Source organism: Lathyrus oleraceus, chromosome 3 (assembly GCF_024323335.1).
Source record: "Lathyrus oleraceus cultivar Zhongwan6 chromosome 3, CAAS_Psat_ZW6_1.0, whole genome shotgun sequence".
Classification (NCBI taxonomy): Eukaryota; Viridiplantae; Streptophyta; class Magnoliopsida; order Fabales; family Fabaceae; genus Lathyrus; species Lathyrus oleraceus.
Window position 1 is genome coordinate 524,543,857 of NC_066581.1, and position 22,593 is coordinate 524,566,449.

At 35.7% G+C, this 22,593-nt stretch overlaps 1 protein-coding gene across 1 annotated transcript; it reads left to right on the forward strand.

The window, feature by feature from the left end:
- The first annotated feature begins 4,006 nt into the window (after positions 1–4,006).
- Positions 4,007–5,543, forward strand: LOC127128651 (malonyl-CoA:anthocyanidin 5-O-glucoside-6''-O-malonyltransferase). The gene has a single exon (XM_051058018.1). It carries the CDS (start codon positions 4,055–4,057, stop codon positions 5,480–5,482), a length of 1,428 nt encoding a protein of 475 aa, XP_050913975.1. The 5' UTR covers positions 4,007–4,054; the 3' UTR covers positions 5,483–5,543.
- The last annotated feature ends 17,050 nt before the right edge of the window (positions 5,544–22,593 follow it).

Here is a 22,593-nt window from a genome sequence, read left to right on the forward strand (position 1 = left end):
TAACTTAACGCCTTATATGTGATCTTTCCATCTATTGTTCCCGTCAGATTTTAAAGGATCTCTATGATTGGTCTTCTCCAATCATCATTTGGAAGTTTGTAAATGGAAAATGTTTCAATTTTTTTGGGATTTAGGTATCTCAATTCCTCTACTCCCAATCGAGCTTGTGGTTTTCTGAAGCTATTTCTTGGCCATTATGACTAATTTCTTTATTAACTTCAAACTCAGTGGCTTCGACAACCATCATTTTGTGTGATTCAGCCTCTAAAGTCGTTATTAACATGTTTTTATCCACATTCATCAAAATCCTATCTAAAACGCTCGAATCAGACATCATCTTCAGCTGATCCAGACCATCTCTTGTATCCACTAGTGGTATCATATTCCCACGTAAAGTCGTGCAAAGGGTGCAGCTTTACGAACAAGTATATGTCATTTTGTTTTATGAAATTTATGTAATGACATTTTCCATTTTGGCACCCTTTTATGAATACCATGATGGCTTGATTTATGTTAAATTAATTATTCTACTATTCAAATCTCTTGCAACATAGGTATGTACCCTTTCAGGTACTTCCCATTTATCCTCAGAGTTCGGCGCTTTTGGTTAGTCTCTTCAAATCTCTTGCAACATAGGTATCTACTCTTTATTTTGTCTTATAAGCATCTCCAATGCAGTCATTCTTTCCTCATCTAGGTCGACCAGCTTGTCTAACATCATATCCACGAAGTTATCAAGAGGTATTTTATTTTGCCTTTGAATTCTTGCTGGGTGGAAGTAAATTTAAGCAGGAAGGACTACATCAGCCCGAACATTAGTTGGAAAGGAATTGCATTTGTTGCTTACCTGGGAGAAGTTCAACAAGCCCGCAATGCTTGGTCTAGTGTCTTATGCCGATTCTTAGGTTGTTGACCCATATGCTTTTTAATTAAATTGATTATCATTTTGTTGTCCGCTTCGACTTGCCCATTTTCCTGAGCATAGTAAGGCGTGGACGTTAGGAGTTTGATCCCCACTTCTGAAGTTCGACCATATTTCGACCGTTGAAGACAATTCCTTAGTATGTGGTTAAGATTTCAGGAAATGCAAACCTATTGATGATATGACTCTGAACAAAACTTATCACGGCGTCCTGGTCGACCTTTGCCAATGGTATTTCTTCGACCCACTTGGTAAATTAATCAATATCTACCAAGATGTACTTGTTACCTTTAGAGGGCGACGATCGAATTTCACCAATCAAGTCTAATGCCCAACCTCTGAATGGCAAAGGCTTTACAACTGAACGTAATTCACTGGCAGGGACTTGTTGGATCCCAAGATGTTTCTGACAATGTTGACATCCTATGGAAAACTCTATGCAATTTTTTAACATGGTTGACGAATACACGCCTTGTCAGAACAATATCATTTCATTTTCTGGCCTGCTTGATGCGTGTCACAAGATCCACTATGGATGTCAAATACTACTATATATGCTTCCTTTTAACTAAGGAATTTCAAAAGGATCCCTTATGGTGTATTTTTAAACAATTATTTACCCATGATGGTATAACTTAGTTCCCTATATTTGAATTTTGAATCCGTTGTTCCTATAGGATTCCCCAAGTACTCCACAATCAGCATTCCCCATTTGTCACTTGACATATTGGCAATGGCAAAAACATCATACTCCTTGGATTCCATGTACTTCATTATCCCATGTTCTTCTATCCTCGTAGGTTTGGATGTTAGAGTTCTCGAAGAAGGGACGTTAGTTGGGACTAACTTCACTCTAACTTTGATTAACTCATCCAGTTTTTCTTTGGGACCTTTGTAGCCTGATGCAATTTGAGCTAAGTCATTTTCCTCTTGATTTTTCAATATGGGCACAAATCTAATTTCGACCGAGTCGAACTTTTCTAAGAATGGTTGTGTTATACTAGAATATGATACCAAGCTTTCTTTGGTGCACTTGTATTCTTTGGTTAACTGCTTTAATACTAGTTATGAGTCGCCTCTGATCACAACTCTCTTTTCCCCCAAGAAAAGTAGAGTTTCACGGTCTGCTATCAATGTTTCGAACTCAAGCTTATTGTTGGAACAATGGTTCCTAATCCTAAACTTGAACCTGGTCGAGATTCCTTTGGGTGAGACTATTAAGACTCCAATCTCAGTTCCCTCTCTAAGACTTGAACCATAGAAATACAAGTCCCACGACTTTAAGTCTACGTAATTATGCATTGTTTTGAAAACTGCATGATCGACTATAATGTCAGCCATAATTTGTCCTTTCATGCATATGTTAGAGAATATTCAGTCAGGGCTAAGGCCCATTTCCCGATTCGACTATGCAACATTGATTTATATAATGTTTAAATTTAGTACAAGAAAAATACAAGCAAAAACATAAATTTTCCATTTTACTATATCTACTTTCTGCATCATTCAGGACCTTACTAAGATAGTAAATGGCCTTTTTGACGCTATTTTTGTCCTCTTTAGCCAACATGCTACCCATCATTAAATATGATGCAGAGATGTATAGTTTCATTGGCTTCCCTTTCACACGAGGCATCATGATTGGATGCCTTATCAATTAGGCTTTTATCTCGTCGAATTCCTTTTGATGCTCCAACTCCCATATGCACTTCTCTTCGCCTTTTATCTCGTCGAATGCTTGGATTTACCATTTAAGTTGGAAATAAACCTTCTTAGGAAAATGATTTTTCCTAGTAACGACTGCAACTTCTTTTTGGTCGAGGGGGGCCACGTTTCCAGTATTTCCTTAGTCTTATTTTGATTCATTTCAATCCCTTTCTTACGGACTACAAATCCAATAAAGTCTCATGCACTAACAAAAAATATACATTTCAAAGGGGTTCATTTTTAAACCATGTTTCCTGATTTGAAAATGGAAGAAAAAATCTTATTTCAGAGAAAAAAACTGCAAAAAACAAATAAAATATACATTAGTAAAGATTGAAAAAACGCGAGGTTTGCACAAATGAGAGCTCATTTTCAACGTTTTGGAGAGGTGAAGAGTAAAGATTGGTCCAGATGAGAAGTGAACAGAGAATGAGAACATCAAAAGAGGTCAAGAATGAAGAGTAAAGATTGGTTCAGATGATAAATTGTTAATGTCTAATCAAAGAGGTGCGCATCAATGTTAGAGAATGGACCGTTGTGGTAAATTTGAAATTTAGGTTGAAGCAGTGAAATTTGACGGTAGTGATAGAAAATGCAAAGTTTGATTATGCGTTTTTATGCATTTGATCGAGATCAAACAATAAGTGATAGACTAAGAGTGTGAATGCGTAATATCAGTGGGTGCACCAGAATAAAATGGGATGGGGTAATTTAGTCATTTTATTTCCTTCAACTTTTCTAGATATATATGATATTTACGTTAAACAACTATTTTTCAATTAAAATTAATTTTTTTCTTTTTTTATTAAAATTTCAAAATAAATCAAAAAAGGGTATCTAAATTGATTTATTGTTTTCTAAATAAAATTAACAAATAAAAAAGAAATCAAAATACGTAAGTGAATTCCTTTATATAGAGTAAAATATTAACAGAATATATCTTTATAAACCAAAATAACTAAAAAATTAACTAATAAAAAATATTTGATTTTGTACAAATTGGAAATAATTTCAATTAGATGTCTATAAAAGATATTTGATTTTTCCCTTGTAAGAAAAAAATAAGTTGCAAAATATAGTAGCTAGCTAATAATTTTAAGTTTATAATAATTATCATAATATATGTATTTAATTGATATACACAGGAAATGTAAAGATTTTTTTACAGTGTGTTCAGTTAATCACAACCATTAATTTATATAAAATGTTTCACTTTTATTTTAACTACTTAAAAAATAATACAAACGGATATGATGCATTGAAAGTGTAAAACTATTTACACTCCATAACAATTAATCTCATAATATATTATTCCCTAATTTAAACTTTTTCTATTTCTCTTCAACAAGTTTCACTCTGAATTTTCCATTATAAAATTTCATTACTCTAATCTTTCAAACAAGACTTCATGTATTACACTTTCACATGGATTCCAACAACATTAAAATCCATGAACACACCAAAGTTGTTCCTCCATCATCATCAACTCTAGTAAAAACAATAACTCCTCTCACTTTCTTTGACATATTTTGGCTAAAATTCCACCCTGTAGAACGTGTTTTCTTTTACACCCTCCCAAATTCACAATCACACCCCTCTTTCTTCTTCCAAGAAATTGTTCCAAATCTCAAATCTTCACTCTCTTTAACCCTCCAACATTTTCTCCCTTTAGCCGGTAAAATCCTTTGGCCTTCTGATTCTTCAAAACCATTCATCAAGTTCAATCCCAATGAAGATGATGGAGTTTCATTTCTCATTGCAGAATCTGAGTTAGATTTCAACCTTGTCATTGAAAACTCGCCACAAGAAGCTTCTTTGTCTCGATCTTTAATACCGCTTTTAGAATCAACAGATTCTTTTGCTTCTATTATCTCAATCCAGATAACCCTTTTTCCAAAAAATGGTTTTTCTCTTGGCATCACCACACACCATGCTGTTCTTGATGGAAAATCTACAACCATGTTCATGAAAGCGTGGGCTTATCTATGCAACAAAACCATTGAAACCCTAGATGAATCACCAACTTTGTTACCAAAGTTAGATCCTTTATTCAACAGGGAAATCATCAGAGACCCAAATGAACTTGCTTTAAACTTCACAAATATCTGGATTCATCACATGACACAGAAGTTCCCAAATGAAAAACTAAACAGTTTGGAGATTTTTCCTTCTGAACCAAAACTCAAAGACTATGTTCGTGCTACGTTCAAGCTCACGCGCGAAGATTTGGATAAAATAAAGCAAAGGGTGTTATCCAAATGGGAAATAATGGATACAAATGAATCAAAATCAAAGCCAGAGACTCTATCTTCTTTTATCCTCACTTGTGCTTATTTGCATGTTACTATTGCAAAAGCTATGAATGGAGTTGAAAAGGAGAAAGAGAGGTTCGCTTTTGTTTTCTCGGTAGATTGTAGAGCAAGGTTAGAACCACCAATACCAAATAACTATTTTGGTAACTGTGTTTGGTTGCAATTCCCTGATACACAACCATTGGATTTCATCAAAGAAGATGGTGTTCTCTTAGTTGCTAAGTGTATTCATGAGAAAATAAAGATGATAGATGAAAAGGGTGTTCTTGAAGGAGCTAAAGATTGCATTAATAAACTTATTTCTTTACGAATAGAAGGATTTGAAATTATGGGAGTGGCAGGGTCTAATAGATTTGGTGTTTATGAGACTGATTTTGGATGGGGAAGGCCGGAAAAGGTGGAGATAGTATCAATCGATAGAGGTTTAACAATTAGTTTGGCAGAAAGCAAAGATGGGAATGGTGGAATTGAAGTTGGAGTAGTTCTTAAAAAAGATGAAATGAATCTCTTTAGCTCTTTGTTTTTTTTTGAAGGACTTTGAATTGATTGAATATGGATAACATGTTTGAAGTATTATCTATTTGTTTTTCAATAAAATTGAAGTGAGTTAGGTTATGAGGCTCAACAAAGTAAGGGTGTGTCTTATGGTCAAGAAATGCTTAGAAAAATATTTATTGATTATCTTTTGAAGAAACTCTTACATGGCCAATTGCTTTTTATTTATTATGAATAAAATAAATGTGGATTTTTTTCTTCATATATTATGCTTCAAATAGTTATAGTTCGAAATTATGTTTAGTGGAAAAAATATTGCTTTTGGCAAATTGATTTTATAAAATTATTTTTTAAAAAATATTAGTAAAAATATATTAATGTGGAGTGGGTTAATTAATGAATAAATTTCATATAAATAATTTAGCAATAATTTTGGGAGCTTTCTCATTTAAGTTTTTGGTTTTTCTAAACTAAATTGCATGAAATTATGATGTTTATTACGAATATGCTAACAAGAAAAATTGAAAAAAGTGTTAGCATGAAATTATCTCAATGTTGGTTATTCGTACATTTTTTAATGTGAATATTATCTATTAATATCTTTTAATTAAATGGAAGAATCTTTATATATTATATGTTCTTTTACATTAAAGATATTTTGAATTTTCAGAGAAAAAAATATATGTGTAGATTGATTAGCAAACATAAATTTTTAGCTTTAAATTGTGTGTGTATGTGTGTGAAAAAAACTTATTTAAATTAATACTTGATTGTAAATTTGATCATCATCTCCATATAATTGCAGATAGAGTATAGGACAAACTAATTACTTGAAAGGAACACCTAGTCTATTAGTCATTATATGAGGAGAATAACTCCAAGTAATATATATATATATATATATATATATATATATATATATATATATATATATATATATATATATATATATATATATATATATATATATATATAAATCAATGATAATGCCAAGATTTAAAGTTTCATAGTGTGATAGAGAGGAAGTCTGAAAACTTGTCTACTCTTGTCTGTATGTATGAGTGATTAGTGTATTATAAAGATACAAGGTCATTTTTGAAAGTATTATGGTTAAATCACACATGCACACATACACTTAAAATATTGAGAAGCATCTCACTTTTAAAGTAAAGCTTCCACGCACAAAAATTAGAGCATACCGAGTTGATTAGGAGACAATCTGCTTAATAATGAAATGTTTTTTAAGTTGCCTAATTTATTAGATTTATAGATTAATCGATTAAATGATAATTAATCAATTATATAATGGATTATGGTAGTTTCTTAGTTACTTGTAATAAATCTCTATCTAAGACTTTCAATTTTTTGGGAAAAGGAGTAGGTCATTTCACTAAAACAAATCTCTATAAATTTCTGGTATCGATCCTTTTTCATTTATCTCTTTTTATAAAATGTTTTTAAATATTTTTTATAAAATGCTCTATCTCACGCACACACATGCAACTATCTTTTCCCTTCAAAGAAAGCTTATGTATTTCTCAAGCATTAAACCACTCAAAAGCATCACATTCAAGGTTCTTATTAGAGTACTCATTTGTGATTGCTCGAAAAGAGGGTTTTGTTATTAGATGGTTGATGTGTAATTTTTTCTCAGATCCGATTTAAACATAATGATACCGCAACAAATTCGAACATTTACAAATTAATCATATCGACAACACCGCTATAGCGTAATAGAAAATCGTATGCACGTGTAAATATCATAGCCAACACTCATGTACGACATGCTTGTTGTAATTGAAGCAAAATATGCTAATAAGAGAAATAGGAGAAAGTGTTAGTATGAAATTATCTTAATGTTAGTTATTTGTACATTTTTTAATGTGAATATTGTCCATTAGTATTTATTAATTAAATGGATTTTAATGTGAATATTGTCCATTAGTATTTATTAATTAAATGGAAGAATCCTTTATATATTACATGTTCTTTTACATTTAAGATATCTCAAAATTTCAGAGAGGAAAATGTATGTGTAGATAGATTAACAAACATAATTTTTTTCCTGATTATAACACTTGGCGAGATTCATTTCTTATTTATGATTTTAATTTTTTTTTACCGATAGGTCGGGCATGTCCGACTATTATTTCTACTAGTTATTTATGGGTTAAGATTTATGTCCCCATTCTTTTTCATTTTTCCTTTTTTCTTCGATAACTTGTATTTATTAATCGAAACCATATAATAAAGAAAATATTACAATTTTTAGCTTTAAATTGTGTGTGTATGTGTGTCATGAAAACGTATTTAGATTAATACTTGATTGCAAATTTGATCATCATCTCCACGTTATATATATATATATATATATATATATATATATATATTATATATATATATATATATATATATATATATATATATATATAATATATATATATATATATATATATATATATATATATATATATATATATATATATATATTAAAGTTTGTGGATATAATGATTCAAGACGCTGTCAAAGATGCATTAGGTGGTTGTTCAAGATTAAGTTGTCCTTCCAAATAAAAATAAAGACTTTTATTTAAAATCAACTCTCAAGCGAAGACATATGGTTTATGATCACTTATGATTTAAAACATCTCCCATGATGGAAACTAATACATAAATATCTCAAACCTCATCAATAATACTCAAGACTCTTGTGTTATAAAGTCAATGATAATGCCAAGATTTGAAGTTTTATAGTGTGATAGAGAGGAAGTGTGAAAACTTGTCTAGTCTTGTCTGTATGGGTGATTATTGTATTATAAAGATTGAGAAGGACACATACACTAATAACTTAATCACTCATACCTACAAGACTACTAGGCAAGATTAGACAAGTGAGAAGGACACATACACTAATCACTTAATCACTCATACAGAAGACTATGCAAAATTAGTCACGAAAGTATTATGGTTAAATCACACACGCACGCATACACTTAAAACATTGAGAAATCTCTCACTTTTAAAGTAAAAGCTTCCACACATAAAAATTAGAGCATACCCATTTGATTAGAAGATTGTCTGCTTAATAAAGAAATATTTTTTAAGTTGTCCATTCATAGGTTAATCAATTAGATGCTAAATAATCAATTATATAATGGATTATGGGAGTTTCTTAGTTATTGGTAATGAATCTCTATCTAAGACTTCCAATTTTTTTTTGGGAAATGAGTAGGTCATTTCACTAAAACAAACCTCTATAAATTTCTGCATTATTGATCCCTTTTCGTTTATTATCTCTTCCCTTTTCCCTTCAAAGAAAGCTTATGTATTTCCCAAGTATTAAATCACTCAAAAGCATCACATTCAAGGTTCTTTTTATAGTATTCTTGTGAATGCTTGAAAATAGGGTTTTGTTATTAGATGGTTGATGTGTAATTCGATAAATATATTTTCCTCAGATTTGATTTAAACATCATGGTTTTAAATTGCGGTTGCGGATGCGGGTGTTGCGATTGCGTTCATTGCGCTTGTTGCGATGCGCATTGCGGCCGTTGTGGTGTGAATTTTTATAGGTACGTGTTTGAAATACAATGTTGAGAAACACTTAATTTTAAGTATTTTAGTTACATATGAAGTAAATTGAGTTTTAGGATTATAATATCTCGTTTTTATGATCAAAATACTTGAAAAATCATGATTGAAACTATTTGATATGGTTCCTAATACAGTTGAAGGTGTAATTTTAAAATCACACCGCAATTGCGGTTCGATATGGTTGCGGAGGCAACCGCATCCGTAATTTTGCAGGTGCAATTACGGTTGCGGACCCCAATTTAAAATCATGTTAAACATAATGATACCGCAACAAAGTCAAACATTTACAAAATTAATAATATCGACAACACCACATATAGCGTGACAGAACATCGCATGCACATGTAAATATCACAGCCTACACTCATATACAACATCCTTGTTGTAATTGAAGCAAAATATAACTAATTCATAACACGCATATTTGAAACAATCAGAGCACAATCACAACAGAATATACACAAAACGCTAAAGCATAATCACAACAGAATATATATATATACACTGCGAAAAGAAAATCAAAATAGAATACATTAAAAATACAACACTTTCTAACTGAATCGTTACCAGATGTTGAATCATCATTGTACTGGTTCAGAACTATTTCAAAAATTTTGAATACGAACATTACGCCAAAAACTGGAATAGACAGCGCCCCTTAGAGGGCGCTTTATTACAAAAGCACACTCTAAAGTGAAGAGAAAAAATAAGGAGCATACTATTGGAATAGACAGCGCACTTTAGAGGGCGCTTTTGTAACAAAGCGCACTCTAAAGTGAAGCGAAAAAATAATGAGGAAATGGAGGGACACCAATAGAGGACGCTTTATTGAAAGCGCCCTCTAAGGGTAACCTTAGAGGGCGCTTTTTAAAAAGCGCTCTCTATGTACATGTACATTTCCAGTTTATAAGGCGCTTTTGGAAAGCCTTAGAGAGCGCTTTTAGAAGCGCCCTCTTAGGCCTCCTTTAGAGGGCGCTTTTGTAACAAAGCGCCCTCTAAAGTGAAGCCAAAAAAAAATAATGAGGAAATGGAGGGACAACAATAGAGGGCGCTTTAGTGAAAGCGCCCTCTAAGGTTACCCTTAGAGGGCGCTTTTAAAAAAGCGCTCTCTAAGTCCATGTACATTTCCAGTTTAGAAGGCGCTTTTGGAAAGCCTTAGAGAGCGCTTTCAGAAGCGCCCTCTTAGGCCCCCTTTAGAGGGCGCTTTTTTTACAAAAGCGCCCTCTAAGGTCCCCTTTAGTAAACATTAAAATTATAACATATACTGCATGTCTCTTTATTTTCCCTCTCTATAAGCTATTTCGTTTACGTAACTGGGTTTTCTCTCTACTGCGATTACTCTCTACTGCGATTACTCTCGTCCTCCGTTCGTTCTCCCTCCCTCACCGTCATCGTCGCCGTCGCCTTTTTCTGCTGTTGCGTTCACGTTCACTGAGTTATCTGCGTCCACCGTCACTGTTCACTTTCTTCTCCATCGTTACCGTCACCTTGAAGGTATTTCTCTTCTCCATCGTTACCGTTCACTTTCTTCATGTGTTTGATTAGGGCATTTTCTAAACTTAGTTTTATATTTTGTGTATTATGTTGATTAATGTTGTTTAGGGCAAACTGAGTTTTTTATTTCTGATTGAAAACTGATATCATTTGAAGTGTGTTTGAGCTTGTGCTTGGAAGTTTGATGATTATGGATGCAAGTTTGTTCATGTTCCAAACACCATAAGTTTGCATTGGTCTTTTGCATGCAGTAGGTGTGTGTGAGTTTGTATTCAATAATGATAAAAAAAAAAGAGTTTAGATTGTTGTAACATGAGAGAAATGGAAGGTATATGAATGTGTTCACGTATTGAATCATTGTCTTACTTGGGTCTTATTGAATCATTTCTATATTACAGATAAAATGGCTAACCAAGACGATACCCATGACGCGAATGGATCACGTAACAATGTTGAAAAAGAAATCAAACGAGGATTGACTGTTATGAAGTCAATCATTCGTGCAAGAGACAAGGGTGTAAAATTTGAAGTACATTGGAGTGCTGAAGACCAACTAATTGAGCCTAACGGTTCAATGTTGGCAAGTTACATTGGTTTCCTTGTTCGACAACATATTCCGATTACATGTGATAATTGGAGAAGTCCGGACTTGAAGGTTGGCAAAGAAAAAATATGGTCGGAGATACAGGTACTTACCATATATTGTTATATGTTTTTTTTGTTGACTATTTGTTGACCATATATTGTTATAATATTACTTTATAATAACACACTCCATGTGTATGTTTTTTAGAGATCCTTTCATATCGATGAAAGCCGGCAAAAATATTGTATTCAATTGGCCGGAAAAAGACTCCGAGGATTTCGATCCTTTTTGTCCAACAAATTTCTCAAGGATGAGGAAGGAAAATTTGTTGAAGCAGAACGGCCAATGAAGTATGTCGAGATTATTTCAGCCGATGAATGGGATAACTTTGTCGCCAAACGAAGAAATGAAAAATTCCATGTAATGTCTATTAATTATGGTATTATACAATTGTTAAGTTACTTGGTTCTAATATGCCTTAAACTTTTTTATCCAGGAAGTAAGCGACAAAAATCGGAAAAGGGCATCAAAACCCGCGTATCCGTACAAAAAAGGGCGTACGGGATATGCACGGTTACAACAAAGAATTGTGAGTATATTCAAATGCTATGAGCTTATACATTGTCACAATATGTTATAATTGATGATCTTATAATCTAATTCAATGTGTAGCTAGCCGAGGAGAAAAGTGACGCAACATCTCTTCCGGAGCACGTATTATGGAAGGCTGCTCGGGTTGGGAAGGATGGGGCTGTCGTTGAAGCGGTCCAAAATGTTTATGACGAATGTGTAAGTATATGTAACATTATTTCTTTAATTATATCGAAAATTTTGTTAGACATATAATTCATTTTTAATCTCCTCTAATAATATTTCAGGAGACTTTATGTAACACCCTTCTAAAATACCCCAATAATTTAAATTAAATATCAAAATACAACATCAGAGTAATTATGCCATTTAAGGGTGTCACACAATATTCCACACCATTCTACAATATAATGGTCATGCTCTTTTATTAATTCAAAACATAGACATTTGCATAAAACACAGCGGATATAAATTTCATCAATCATGTAAAACATTACATGTAAAATGGTTCTCAACCAACAATAAAACATTTAAAACAAGTTAAGATAACCCATCCCGATGTTACATCTATCAGAGCACGACCCACTAAGGAGACTACACTAGACTCCAAGCAATCGCTTCTACTCAACTCATTTCTCGTTACCTGTAAAATAGTTGTAAGGGTGAGTTCCTCAATCAATATAATAAGCATTATAGAATATAATGTCATGTTAAGCAATTTAACACATTAATCACCCTAATCGCAACATACAATCAGTAACAGCACATCAGCTCAATCTCATGCTCAATACCAACATAAAGCACAAGTATAATCTCAAATCATACTCCATAACAACACAAACACACGTATAATATTGGAATACATCCATTCATATTATACGCCATACATATATTATGCAATGAGACTCCATGCATGCGGTACCGACTATTTGTGAACATATAGTTCAACCTCACCGTCCAAATCCAGGCACGGCTACCAAGCTCACTAGTCCCACTCATTTGAGACATAGTGACTCACTCACTAATTCCTCACCATGGGAATTAGCTACCACCCCAAATGGGCCATGCTATGCACGCTAATCACCTAGCATGCAAACATCAACAACAATCAAAATGATTTACTCACTAATTCCTCACCATGGGAATTAGCTACCACCCCAAATGGGCCACAATATGCATGCTAATCATCTAGCAATGCAACAATAACAACAACTCAGGAATAGACATATGCTCACACTCTAAGCCATAAAACAGTCTATTCACAATGCATACATAACTGATACATTCACAGCATCATGCATACCATCACACATCATCAACACATTTTATCACAAAAGCATATCATATCATGCCGCATAATCAAACACAGTATTAGCATACTCTACTAATACCTATACCACTCAAAACAACGGGAAATAATCCCCACTACGTCATACATCAGCTAAGTTACAGCACTCAGCCTAAACAACCAAAAACTGCACCACAACAGTTCAGAGAAACCACAAGTCTGCCCATACGCGTATTGCCTATGCCCATACGCGTATTGCCCATTCCTGACCAAATCCATACGCGTATTGCCCATTCCCATACGCGTATGCTACGCGTACCACATTCTCATACGCGTACCAACAGAGACAATTTCACGTTCAAAACCTCATCTCTTTCACTCATACGCGTAAGGCCTCATCCATACGCGTACCAGCCATATCATACGCGTATTGCCTAGTGCCATACGCGTATGACCAGAAACCAGAATTTCCAGATCTGCAATGGCTTCTCCTGCTACGAGATCTATCCAATTCAACCTTCCACAGTCCAAATTTTTCACACAATTCATTCATCTCGTCTAACACGAATCATACACTTTCGATTTCACAAATTTCTAACCTTTCTACCTCTAATTCCTACGAATTTCTTCAATTTTAATCCCAATTTCGTTCATCCCAAAAGTTCACAAATTCATCATACATCATTCAATCAGAGGCAAATCAATGGTTTCTCACTACCCATCACATATTATCCCATAATACCCATTAATCGATGATAAACCCCCCTTACCTGAGTAAATCCGGCAATCTCTGAGCTCCAAGCTTTTCCTTCCTTCAACCTTCGTCCTCTGGCTCTTTGCCCTTTTTCCCTTTTCTGCCTTTTTTCCCTTTTCACGTGAAAATAACTCTTTTTACCAAATGGAACCTTTTTACTGATTTCTACTTTTATTCCCATAATAACAATAAAAATAATCCAATAATAATAATCCCAATAATATTCCAATAATTATTATTCCAATAATAATAATAATTCCAATTATTTAATTAAATTAATAAATATATTATTAACTCAATTTAAATAATTATCTTATTTTATCGGGGTGTTACAACTCTCCCCCACTAAAAGAGTTTTCGTCCTCGAAAACATACCTCAAGCGAATAACTCTGGATAGGACTCTTTCATCTGACTCTCAAGTTCCCAAGTCACATTGCCACCTGCTGGTCCGCCCCAAGCTACCTTTACCAAAGCAATCTCTTTACCCCGCAACTGCTTCAACTCTCGATCCTCAATCCTCATAGGTGATGTTTCAACACTCAGGTTATCTCTCACCTGGACATCATCTACTTGGACCACATGCGACGGATCATGAATGTACCTCCTCAACTGAGATACATGAAAAACCTCATGCAAATTCGCAAGTGACGGCGGTAAAGCGATACGATAGGCTACCTCCCCTATCCTCTCCAAAATCTGATAAGGACCAATAAATCGAGGTGTCAACTTCTTCGACTTCAAGGCTCGACCAACTCCAGTTATCGGAGTAACACGAAGAAACACATGATCTCCCTCTAGGAACTCAAGTGACTTCCTCCTCTTGTCATGATAACTCTTCTGACGACTCTGAGCAATTCTCATCTTCTCCTGAATCATCTTAATCTTTTCCGTAGTTTGTTGAACAATTTCAGGTCCAACCACAGCACTCTCACCGGACTCATACCAACATAAAGGTGTCCGACATCTCCTACCATACAAAGCTTCAAACGGTGCCATACCAATGCTCGAATGAAAACTATTGTTGTAGGTAAACTCAATCAAAGGCAAATAACAATCCCAAGCACCTCCCTTTTCCAAAACACAAGCCCTCAAAAGATCCTCTAGCGACTGAATCGTCCTCTCAGTCTGACCATCAGTCTGCGGATGATATGCAAAACTCAATCTCAGCTTAGTTCCCAAAGCCTTCTGCAAACCTTCCCAAAACTTCGATGTAAATCTAGGATCTCTGTCCGAAACAATACTAGACGGAATACCATGCAAACTTACAATCTTCTCAATATACAACTCGGCCAATCTCTCTAACGGATAATCCATTCTGATCGGAATGAAATGAGCCGATTTCGTCAATCTGTCAACAATCACCCAAATAGCTTCAAAATTCTTATTTGTCCTCGGCAAACCAGACACAAAATCCATACTGATACTATCCCACTTCCACTCTGGAATAGCCAACGGTTGCATTAGCCCAGACGGCTTCTGATGCTCAATCTTTGACTTCTGACAAGTCAAACAAGAATAAACAAAACTCACAATTTCTCTTTTCATTCCCGGCCACCAAAATAACTTTTTCAAATCATGATACATCTTCGTAGCTCCAGGATGAATGCTCAGGCCACTACGATGTCCTTCCTCCAGGATACTCTTCTTAAGTTCGGTAACATCCGGAATACATACCCGATTACCAAATTTCAAAACACCACTCTCATCAATTCTGAATTCACCACCTTGACCTTGATTCACTAAAGTCAACTTATCAACCAAAAGCATATCGGATTTATGACCCTCTCTAATCTCATCCAAAATATTACTCGTTAACTTCAACATTCCCAATTTAACACTATTGTGAGTACTCTCACACACCAAACTCAAGTCTCTAAACTGCTCAATCAAATCTAATTCCTTAACCATTAACATAGACATATGCAATGATTTCCGACTCAATGCATCCGCCACTACGTTTGCTTTACCCGGATGGTAATTCAAACCAAAATCATAATCCTTCAGAAACTCTAACCATCTCCTCTGTCTCATATTCAGCTCTTTCTGATCAAACAAATACTTTAAACTTTTATGGTCACTGAAAACCTCAAATCTTGACCCGTACAAGTAATGCCTCCACAACTTCAGAACAAAAACCACAGCTGCCAACTCTAAATCGTGTGTCGGATAGTTCCTCTCATGAACCCTCAGTTGTCTCGAAGCATAGGCTATAACCTGCTTATTCTGCATCAACACACCACCCAAACCCAACAATGAAGCATCACAGTAAACCTCAAATGATTCCGACGAACTCGGTAATATCAGAATAGGAGCAGTAGTCAACCTTCTCTTTAACTCTTGGAAACCCTCTTCACATTTTAAATCCCAAACAAACGCTTGCCCCTTTCTAGTCAACATCGTCAACGGTAACGCCAACTTAGAAAATCCCTCAATGAACTTCCTATAATAACCAGCCAAGCCAAGAAAACTTCGAATCTCAGCAACAGACTTCGGAGCTTCCCACTTAGACACCGCTTCTATCTTAGAAGGATCAACAGCAACACCACCTCTTGAAATCACATGACCAAGAAAACTAACCTCTTCTAACCAAAATTCACATTTGGACAATTTAGCAAATAACTTCTTTTCTCGTAGAACTTCTAAAACCACTCTCAAATGCTCAGCATGCTCTTCTTCAGATTTCGAATACACCAAAATGTCATCAATAAACACCACAACAAACTTATCTAGGTACGGATGGAAAATCCTATTCATATACTCCATAAATACTCCAGGCGCATTAGTCACACCAAAAGGCATTACAGAATACTCATAATGTCCATACCTTGTTCTGAAAGCAGTCTTCTGAATATCCTCAGTTTTCACACGTATCTGATGATATCCCGATCTCAAATCTATTTTGCTGAACACACTCGCACCAACCAATTGATCCATCAAATCATCAATCCTCGGCAAAGGATACCGATTCTTGATCGTTACTTTATTCAGTTGCCTGTAGTCCACACACAACCTCATAGTACCTTCTTTCTTCTTAACCAACAACACTGGTGCACCCCACGGTGACACACTCGGACGAATAAATTTCTTATCCAACAGATCTTCCAGCTGACTCTTCAATTCAGTTAACTCCACAGCAGACATACGATACGGAGCCGTCGATATCGGTCTAGTACCAGGTACCAAATCAATCGAGAACTCAACTTCACGCTCTGGCGGCAATTCATTCACCTCTTCCGGAAACACATCAGGAAAATCACACACCACAGCTAGATCGCCAATCACCAGTTCATCTTTAGCCTCCAAAGTCGCTAACAGCATAAACAACTCTGCCCCATCTATTACTTCCTCATTCACCTGCCTTGCAGATAGAAACAAACTCTTTCCTTCCTCAATCTTAGGAAAAATCACAGTCTTATCAAAACAGTTGATATAGATTCGGTTAAACACCAACCAGTTCATACCCAGAATAACATCAATCTGCACTAACGGAAGACACACAAGGTCTATCCCAAAGTCTCTACCAAAAATACTCAAAGGACAACTCAAACAAACCGAAGTAGTAGTCACTGAACCCTTTGCAGGAGTATCAATCACCATACTTCCATGCATCTCTGATATCTCTAACTTAAGTTTCACAGCACAATCCAAAGATATAAAAGAATGAGTCGCACCTGTGTCAATAATAGCTACAAGAGGAAAGCCATTAATATAACACGTACCTCGGATCAAACGATCGTCTGCAGAAGTCTCAGAACCTGATAAAGCAAAAACCTTGCCTCCTGACTGATTTTCTTTCTTCGGCTTAGAACACTGTGGACTGATATGACCCACCTCTCCACAGTTGAAACAAGTCACAGTCTTCAACCGGCAATCTGCAGCCAAATGACCACCTTTTCCACACTTGAAACACTTCTTCTCATTACTGGTACACTCATGGATACGATGTCCAGCCTGACCACATCTGTAACACTTAGCAGGAGCACTAGAATCTCCCCCACTAGGCCTCTTCATCCCACTCTGTCTTTGGAAACCTTTGCCAGCTGCATACGGTTTCCCACGATCAATCTGATTCTTACCTTTCCTATCAACCCTTTGCTGATAGCTCTCTGCTCTAGCCTTGGAATCCTGTTCAAAAATCCTGCAACAGTCAACCAAATCAGAAAACACCCTGATCCGCTGATATCCAATCGCCTGCTTGATCTCGGGACGCAACCCGTTCTCGAACTTCACACATTTCGAAAATTCTCCAGCAGCCTCATTATACGGAGTGTAATACTTTGACAGCTCTGTGAACTTAGCAGCATACTCAGTAACAGACCGGTTACCCTGCTTCAATTCCAAGAATTCTATCTCTTTCTTTCCTCTGACATCCTCTGGAAAGTACTTCCTCAGAAATCTCTCTCTGAACACTGCCCAAGTAATCTCAGCATTCCCAGCAGCTTCCAACTCAGTACGGGTAGCAACCCACCAATCATCTGCTTCCTCAGACAGCATATGCGTACCGAACCTGACCTTCTGGTTATCGGCACACTCAGTCACTCTGAAGATTCTCTCGATCTCCTTCAACCACTTCTGAGCACCATCTGGGTCGTATGCTCCTTTGAACATTGGAGGATTGTTCTTCTGGAACTCACTCAGTTGACGAGCAGCTCCCATTCCCACAACATTCGGATTCCCTCCAAGTACTCCAGCTAGCATACCCAGCGCCTCAGCAATCGCAGCATCATCTCTACCTCTTCCAGCCATCTCTATTCTGAAAACCCAACAAGCTAAACAATAAGTACTGATAGGGTTACACAACACCTATCACGTACAGGGGAACAGAATAATTACGACTCGACTCGACCGACTATGCTCTGATACCACTAATGTAACACCCTTCTAAAATTCCCCAATAATTTAAATTAAATATCAAAATACAACATCAGAGTAATTATGCCATTTAAGGGTGTCACACAATATTCCACACCATTCTACAATATAATGGTCATGCTCTTTTATTAATTCAAAACATAGACATTTGCATAAAACACAGCGGATATAAATTTCATCAATCATGTAAAACATTACATGTAAAATGGTTCTCAACCAACAATAAAACATTTAAAATAAGTTAAGATAACCCATCCCGATGTTACATCTATCAGAGCACGACCCACTAAGGAGACTACACTAGACTCCAAGCATTCGCTTCTACTCAACTCATTTCTCGTTACCTGTAAAATAGTTGTAAGGGTGAGTTCCTCAATCAATATAATAAGCATTATAGAATATAATGTCATGTTAAGCAATTTAACACATTAATCACCCTAATCGCAACATACAATCAGTAACAGCACATCAACTCAATCTCATGCTCAATACCAACATAAAGCACAAGTATAATCTCAAATCATACTCCATAACAACACAAACACACGTATAATATTGGAATACATCCATTCATATTATACGCCATACATATATTATGCAATGAGACTCCATGCATGCGGTACCGACTATTTGTGAACATATAGTTCAACCTCACCGTCCAAATCCAGGCACGGCTACCAAGCTCACTAGTCCCACTCATTTGAGACATAGTGACTCACTCACTAATTCCTCACCATGGGAATTAGCTACCACCCCAAATGGGCCATGCTATGCACGCTAATCACCTAACATGCAAACATCAACAACAATCAAAATGATTTACTCACTAATTCCTCACCATGGGAATTAGCTACCACCCCAAATGGGCCACAATATGCATGCTAATCATCTAGCAATGCAACAATAACAACAACTCAGGAATAGACATATGCTCACACTCTAAGCCATAAAACAGTTTATTCACAATGCATACATAACTGATACATTCACAGCATCATGCATACCATCACACATCATCAACACATTTTATCACAAAAGCATATCATATCATGCCGCATAATCAAACACAGTATTAGCATACTCTACTAATACCTATACCACTCAAAACAACGGGAAATAATCCCCACTACGTCATACATCAGCTAAGTTACAGCACTCAGCCTAAACAACCAAAAACTGCACCACAACAGTTCAGAGAAACCACAAGTCTGCCCATACGCGTATTGCCTATGCCCATACGCGTATTGCCCATTCCTGACCAAATCCATACGCGTATTGCCCATTCCCATACGCGTATGCTACGCGTACCACATTCTCATACGCGTACCAACAGAGACAATTTCACGTTCAAAACCTCATCTCTTTCACTCATACGCGTAAGGCCTCATCCATACGCGTACCAGCCATATCATACGCGTATTGCCTAGTGCCATACGCGTATGACCAGAAACCAGAATTTCCAGATCTGCAATGGCTTCTCCTGCTACGAGATCTATCCAATTCAACCTTCCACAGTCCAAATTTTTCACACAATTCATTCATCTCGTCTAACACGAATCCTACACTTTCGATTTCACAAATTTCTAACCTTTCTACCTCTAATTCCTACGAATTTCTTCAATTTTAATCCCAATTTCGTTCATCCCAAAAGTTCACAAATTCATCATACATCATTCAATTAGAGGCAAATCAATGGTTTCTCACTACCCATCACATATTATCCCATAATACCCATTAATCGATGATAAACCCCCCTTACCTGAGTAAATCCGGCAATCTCTGAGCTCCAAGCTTTTCCTTCCTTCAACCTTCGTCCTCTGGCTCTTTGCCCTTTTTCCCTTTTCTGCCTTTTTTCCCTTTTCACGTGAAAATAACTCTTTTTACCAAATGGAACCTTTTTACTGATTTATACTTTTATTCCCATAATAACAATAAAAATAATCCAATAATAATAATCCCAATAATATTCCAATAATTATTATTCCAATAATAATAATAATTCCAATTATTTAATTAAATTAATAAATATATTATTAACTCAATTTAAATAATTATCTTATTTTATCGGGGTGTTACACTTTATCCCAAACCTTACCTTCAACCGAGGTCCAGGATTGCAGGAGCGTACTTAGTCGAGTACTAAATGTTCCTGAGTATTCCGGTCGTGTGAGGGGTAAGGGTTTTGGTGTGACTCCGTCGTCATTTTATAAAAAACCAAAAACAAAAAATCCTACCAACAAAGAGGTGATGGAGACCTTGGCGGAGTTAAGGGCACAAGTACTCCAACTGCAAAACGAGAATGCAAGGTATAGAGAGGAAAGGTGCGCTTCCGAGGCAAAAGATACTAGTGACCGAGCTAGTATCAATTGTCAACCGAAATTTCCCGAGGTAATTATATATGTTATTATGAAATTAAAATAGCACTTTTTTACTTGACACATATACACGTTAACAATAACATTTATTATTGGTTTAGGGCATTTCACCTTGTCAGCTGTATCTATCGTCACCAACTTATCGCATAGTTGGCAAGGGAAAAGTGCACAATACTTCGGGTGAATTACTTCACCATAATCCCCTCCCGGTGGGATATATGAAAGTTTCGGTTGACCTTGTATTAGATACGAACGCCCTTCTACCATTACCTGACGTTGTTTCAGAGACAACGTTGATGCGAGATGCAGTCGGATCCTTTGTTGGTTGGCCGTCAGATCTAATTTTCCCTGATGCCGAGGTATATATGTTCTAAATGATTATGAATATTTAGTATTCACATTTCAATTCAGCTACAATTATGATATTTAATCAATCCTTATTACATGGTAATGTTAGACTCCTACAAGACCCACACATAAAGTTGGTAAAGGGATTTCAAGACGCATCGAGTCGGTTGCATCTCAAAAAGAGGTACAAATATATATACCCATTGAATTATATACGCAACGATTCTGTTGCATCACAAAAAGTCATGATTTATTTTATATGAATTTTTAGGTTCCCGGTCGAAAGTTGAAAAGCGCTGCTAAGGATATTCCAACGACGTCCGGGACAAAATCTCAAATTATGATGCGTCTTGAGAAAATGGTGGATGAGTCCGATATTATGCACGGGGCCATTCGTAGTATAGATTTTGATGAAGGTGTTTTCGGAGCTGCTCATTTCGAAATAATTGCAAAGGAGGACATGCAACAACTTTTTGAACACGACGAATTGGGCATCGCTGTCATTCATACATACATATGGTACTCCGATCAATCTATAATTTACTTAGTTGAACAATTTATTTACACATTTCAATGAGTAGTCTAATGTTTATTATGTTTCTATTTAAGGTATATGTATGTAACATTGATGCGGGGAACTGAATTGTGTAACCGTTTCAATTTTATTGCTCCTTCCCGTATCAACGCAACGTTAATAACGAAAAATCCAACATCCGTAAAGAATGATCTAGTCGATAGATTCATGGCGGCCGGCGATAATACTACACCCAGTTTGTATTTTTTACCGTTTAATTCTGGCAACGGGTTAGATTTTCTTTCTAATAATTTCATTCTAATCTATGTATATCTTTTACGTAGAAAATTTTCATTCATCTAAATTTTTGTTTTATTTTACAGTGGTCACTGGGTGTTGGTTGCTATGGATCTTTCGAGACTAATAGTGTATTATCTCGATTCGTTATCGGGTGATTGGAGTAAATATCCGAGTATGAAGAAGACGGTTGACACGTAAGTGAAATTCCCCTAAATATTCGTGTGTATTTGTATATTTAATTATGTCTGTCAGATTGATCTCAATATACGTTTTTATTTTGTTAGGGCAATAATAAAATTTAGATCGAAAAAGAATTATCGTAATAGGAAGGACATTACCTGGGTCAGAGTTCAGGTATATATTAAGTATCTTATTTTTGCTTATAATAGTGTTTGTTTTTTTGCTTATAATAGTGTTTGTAAGAAATTAACTATATATATA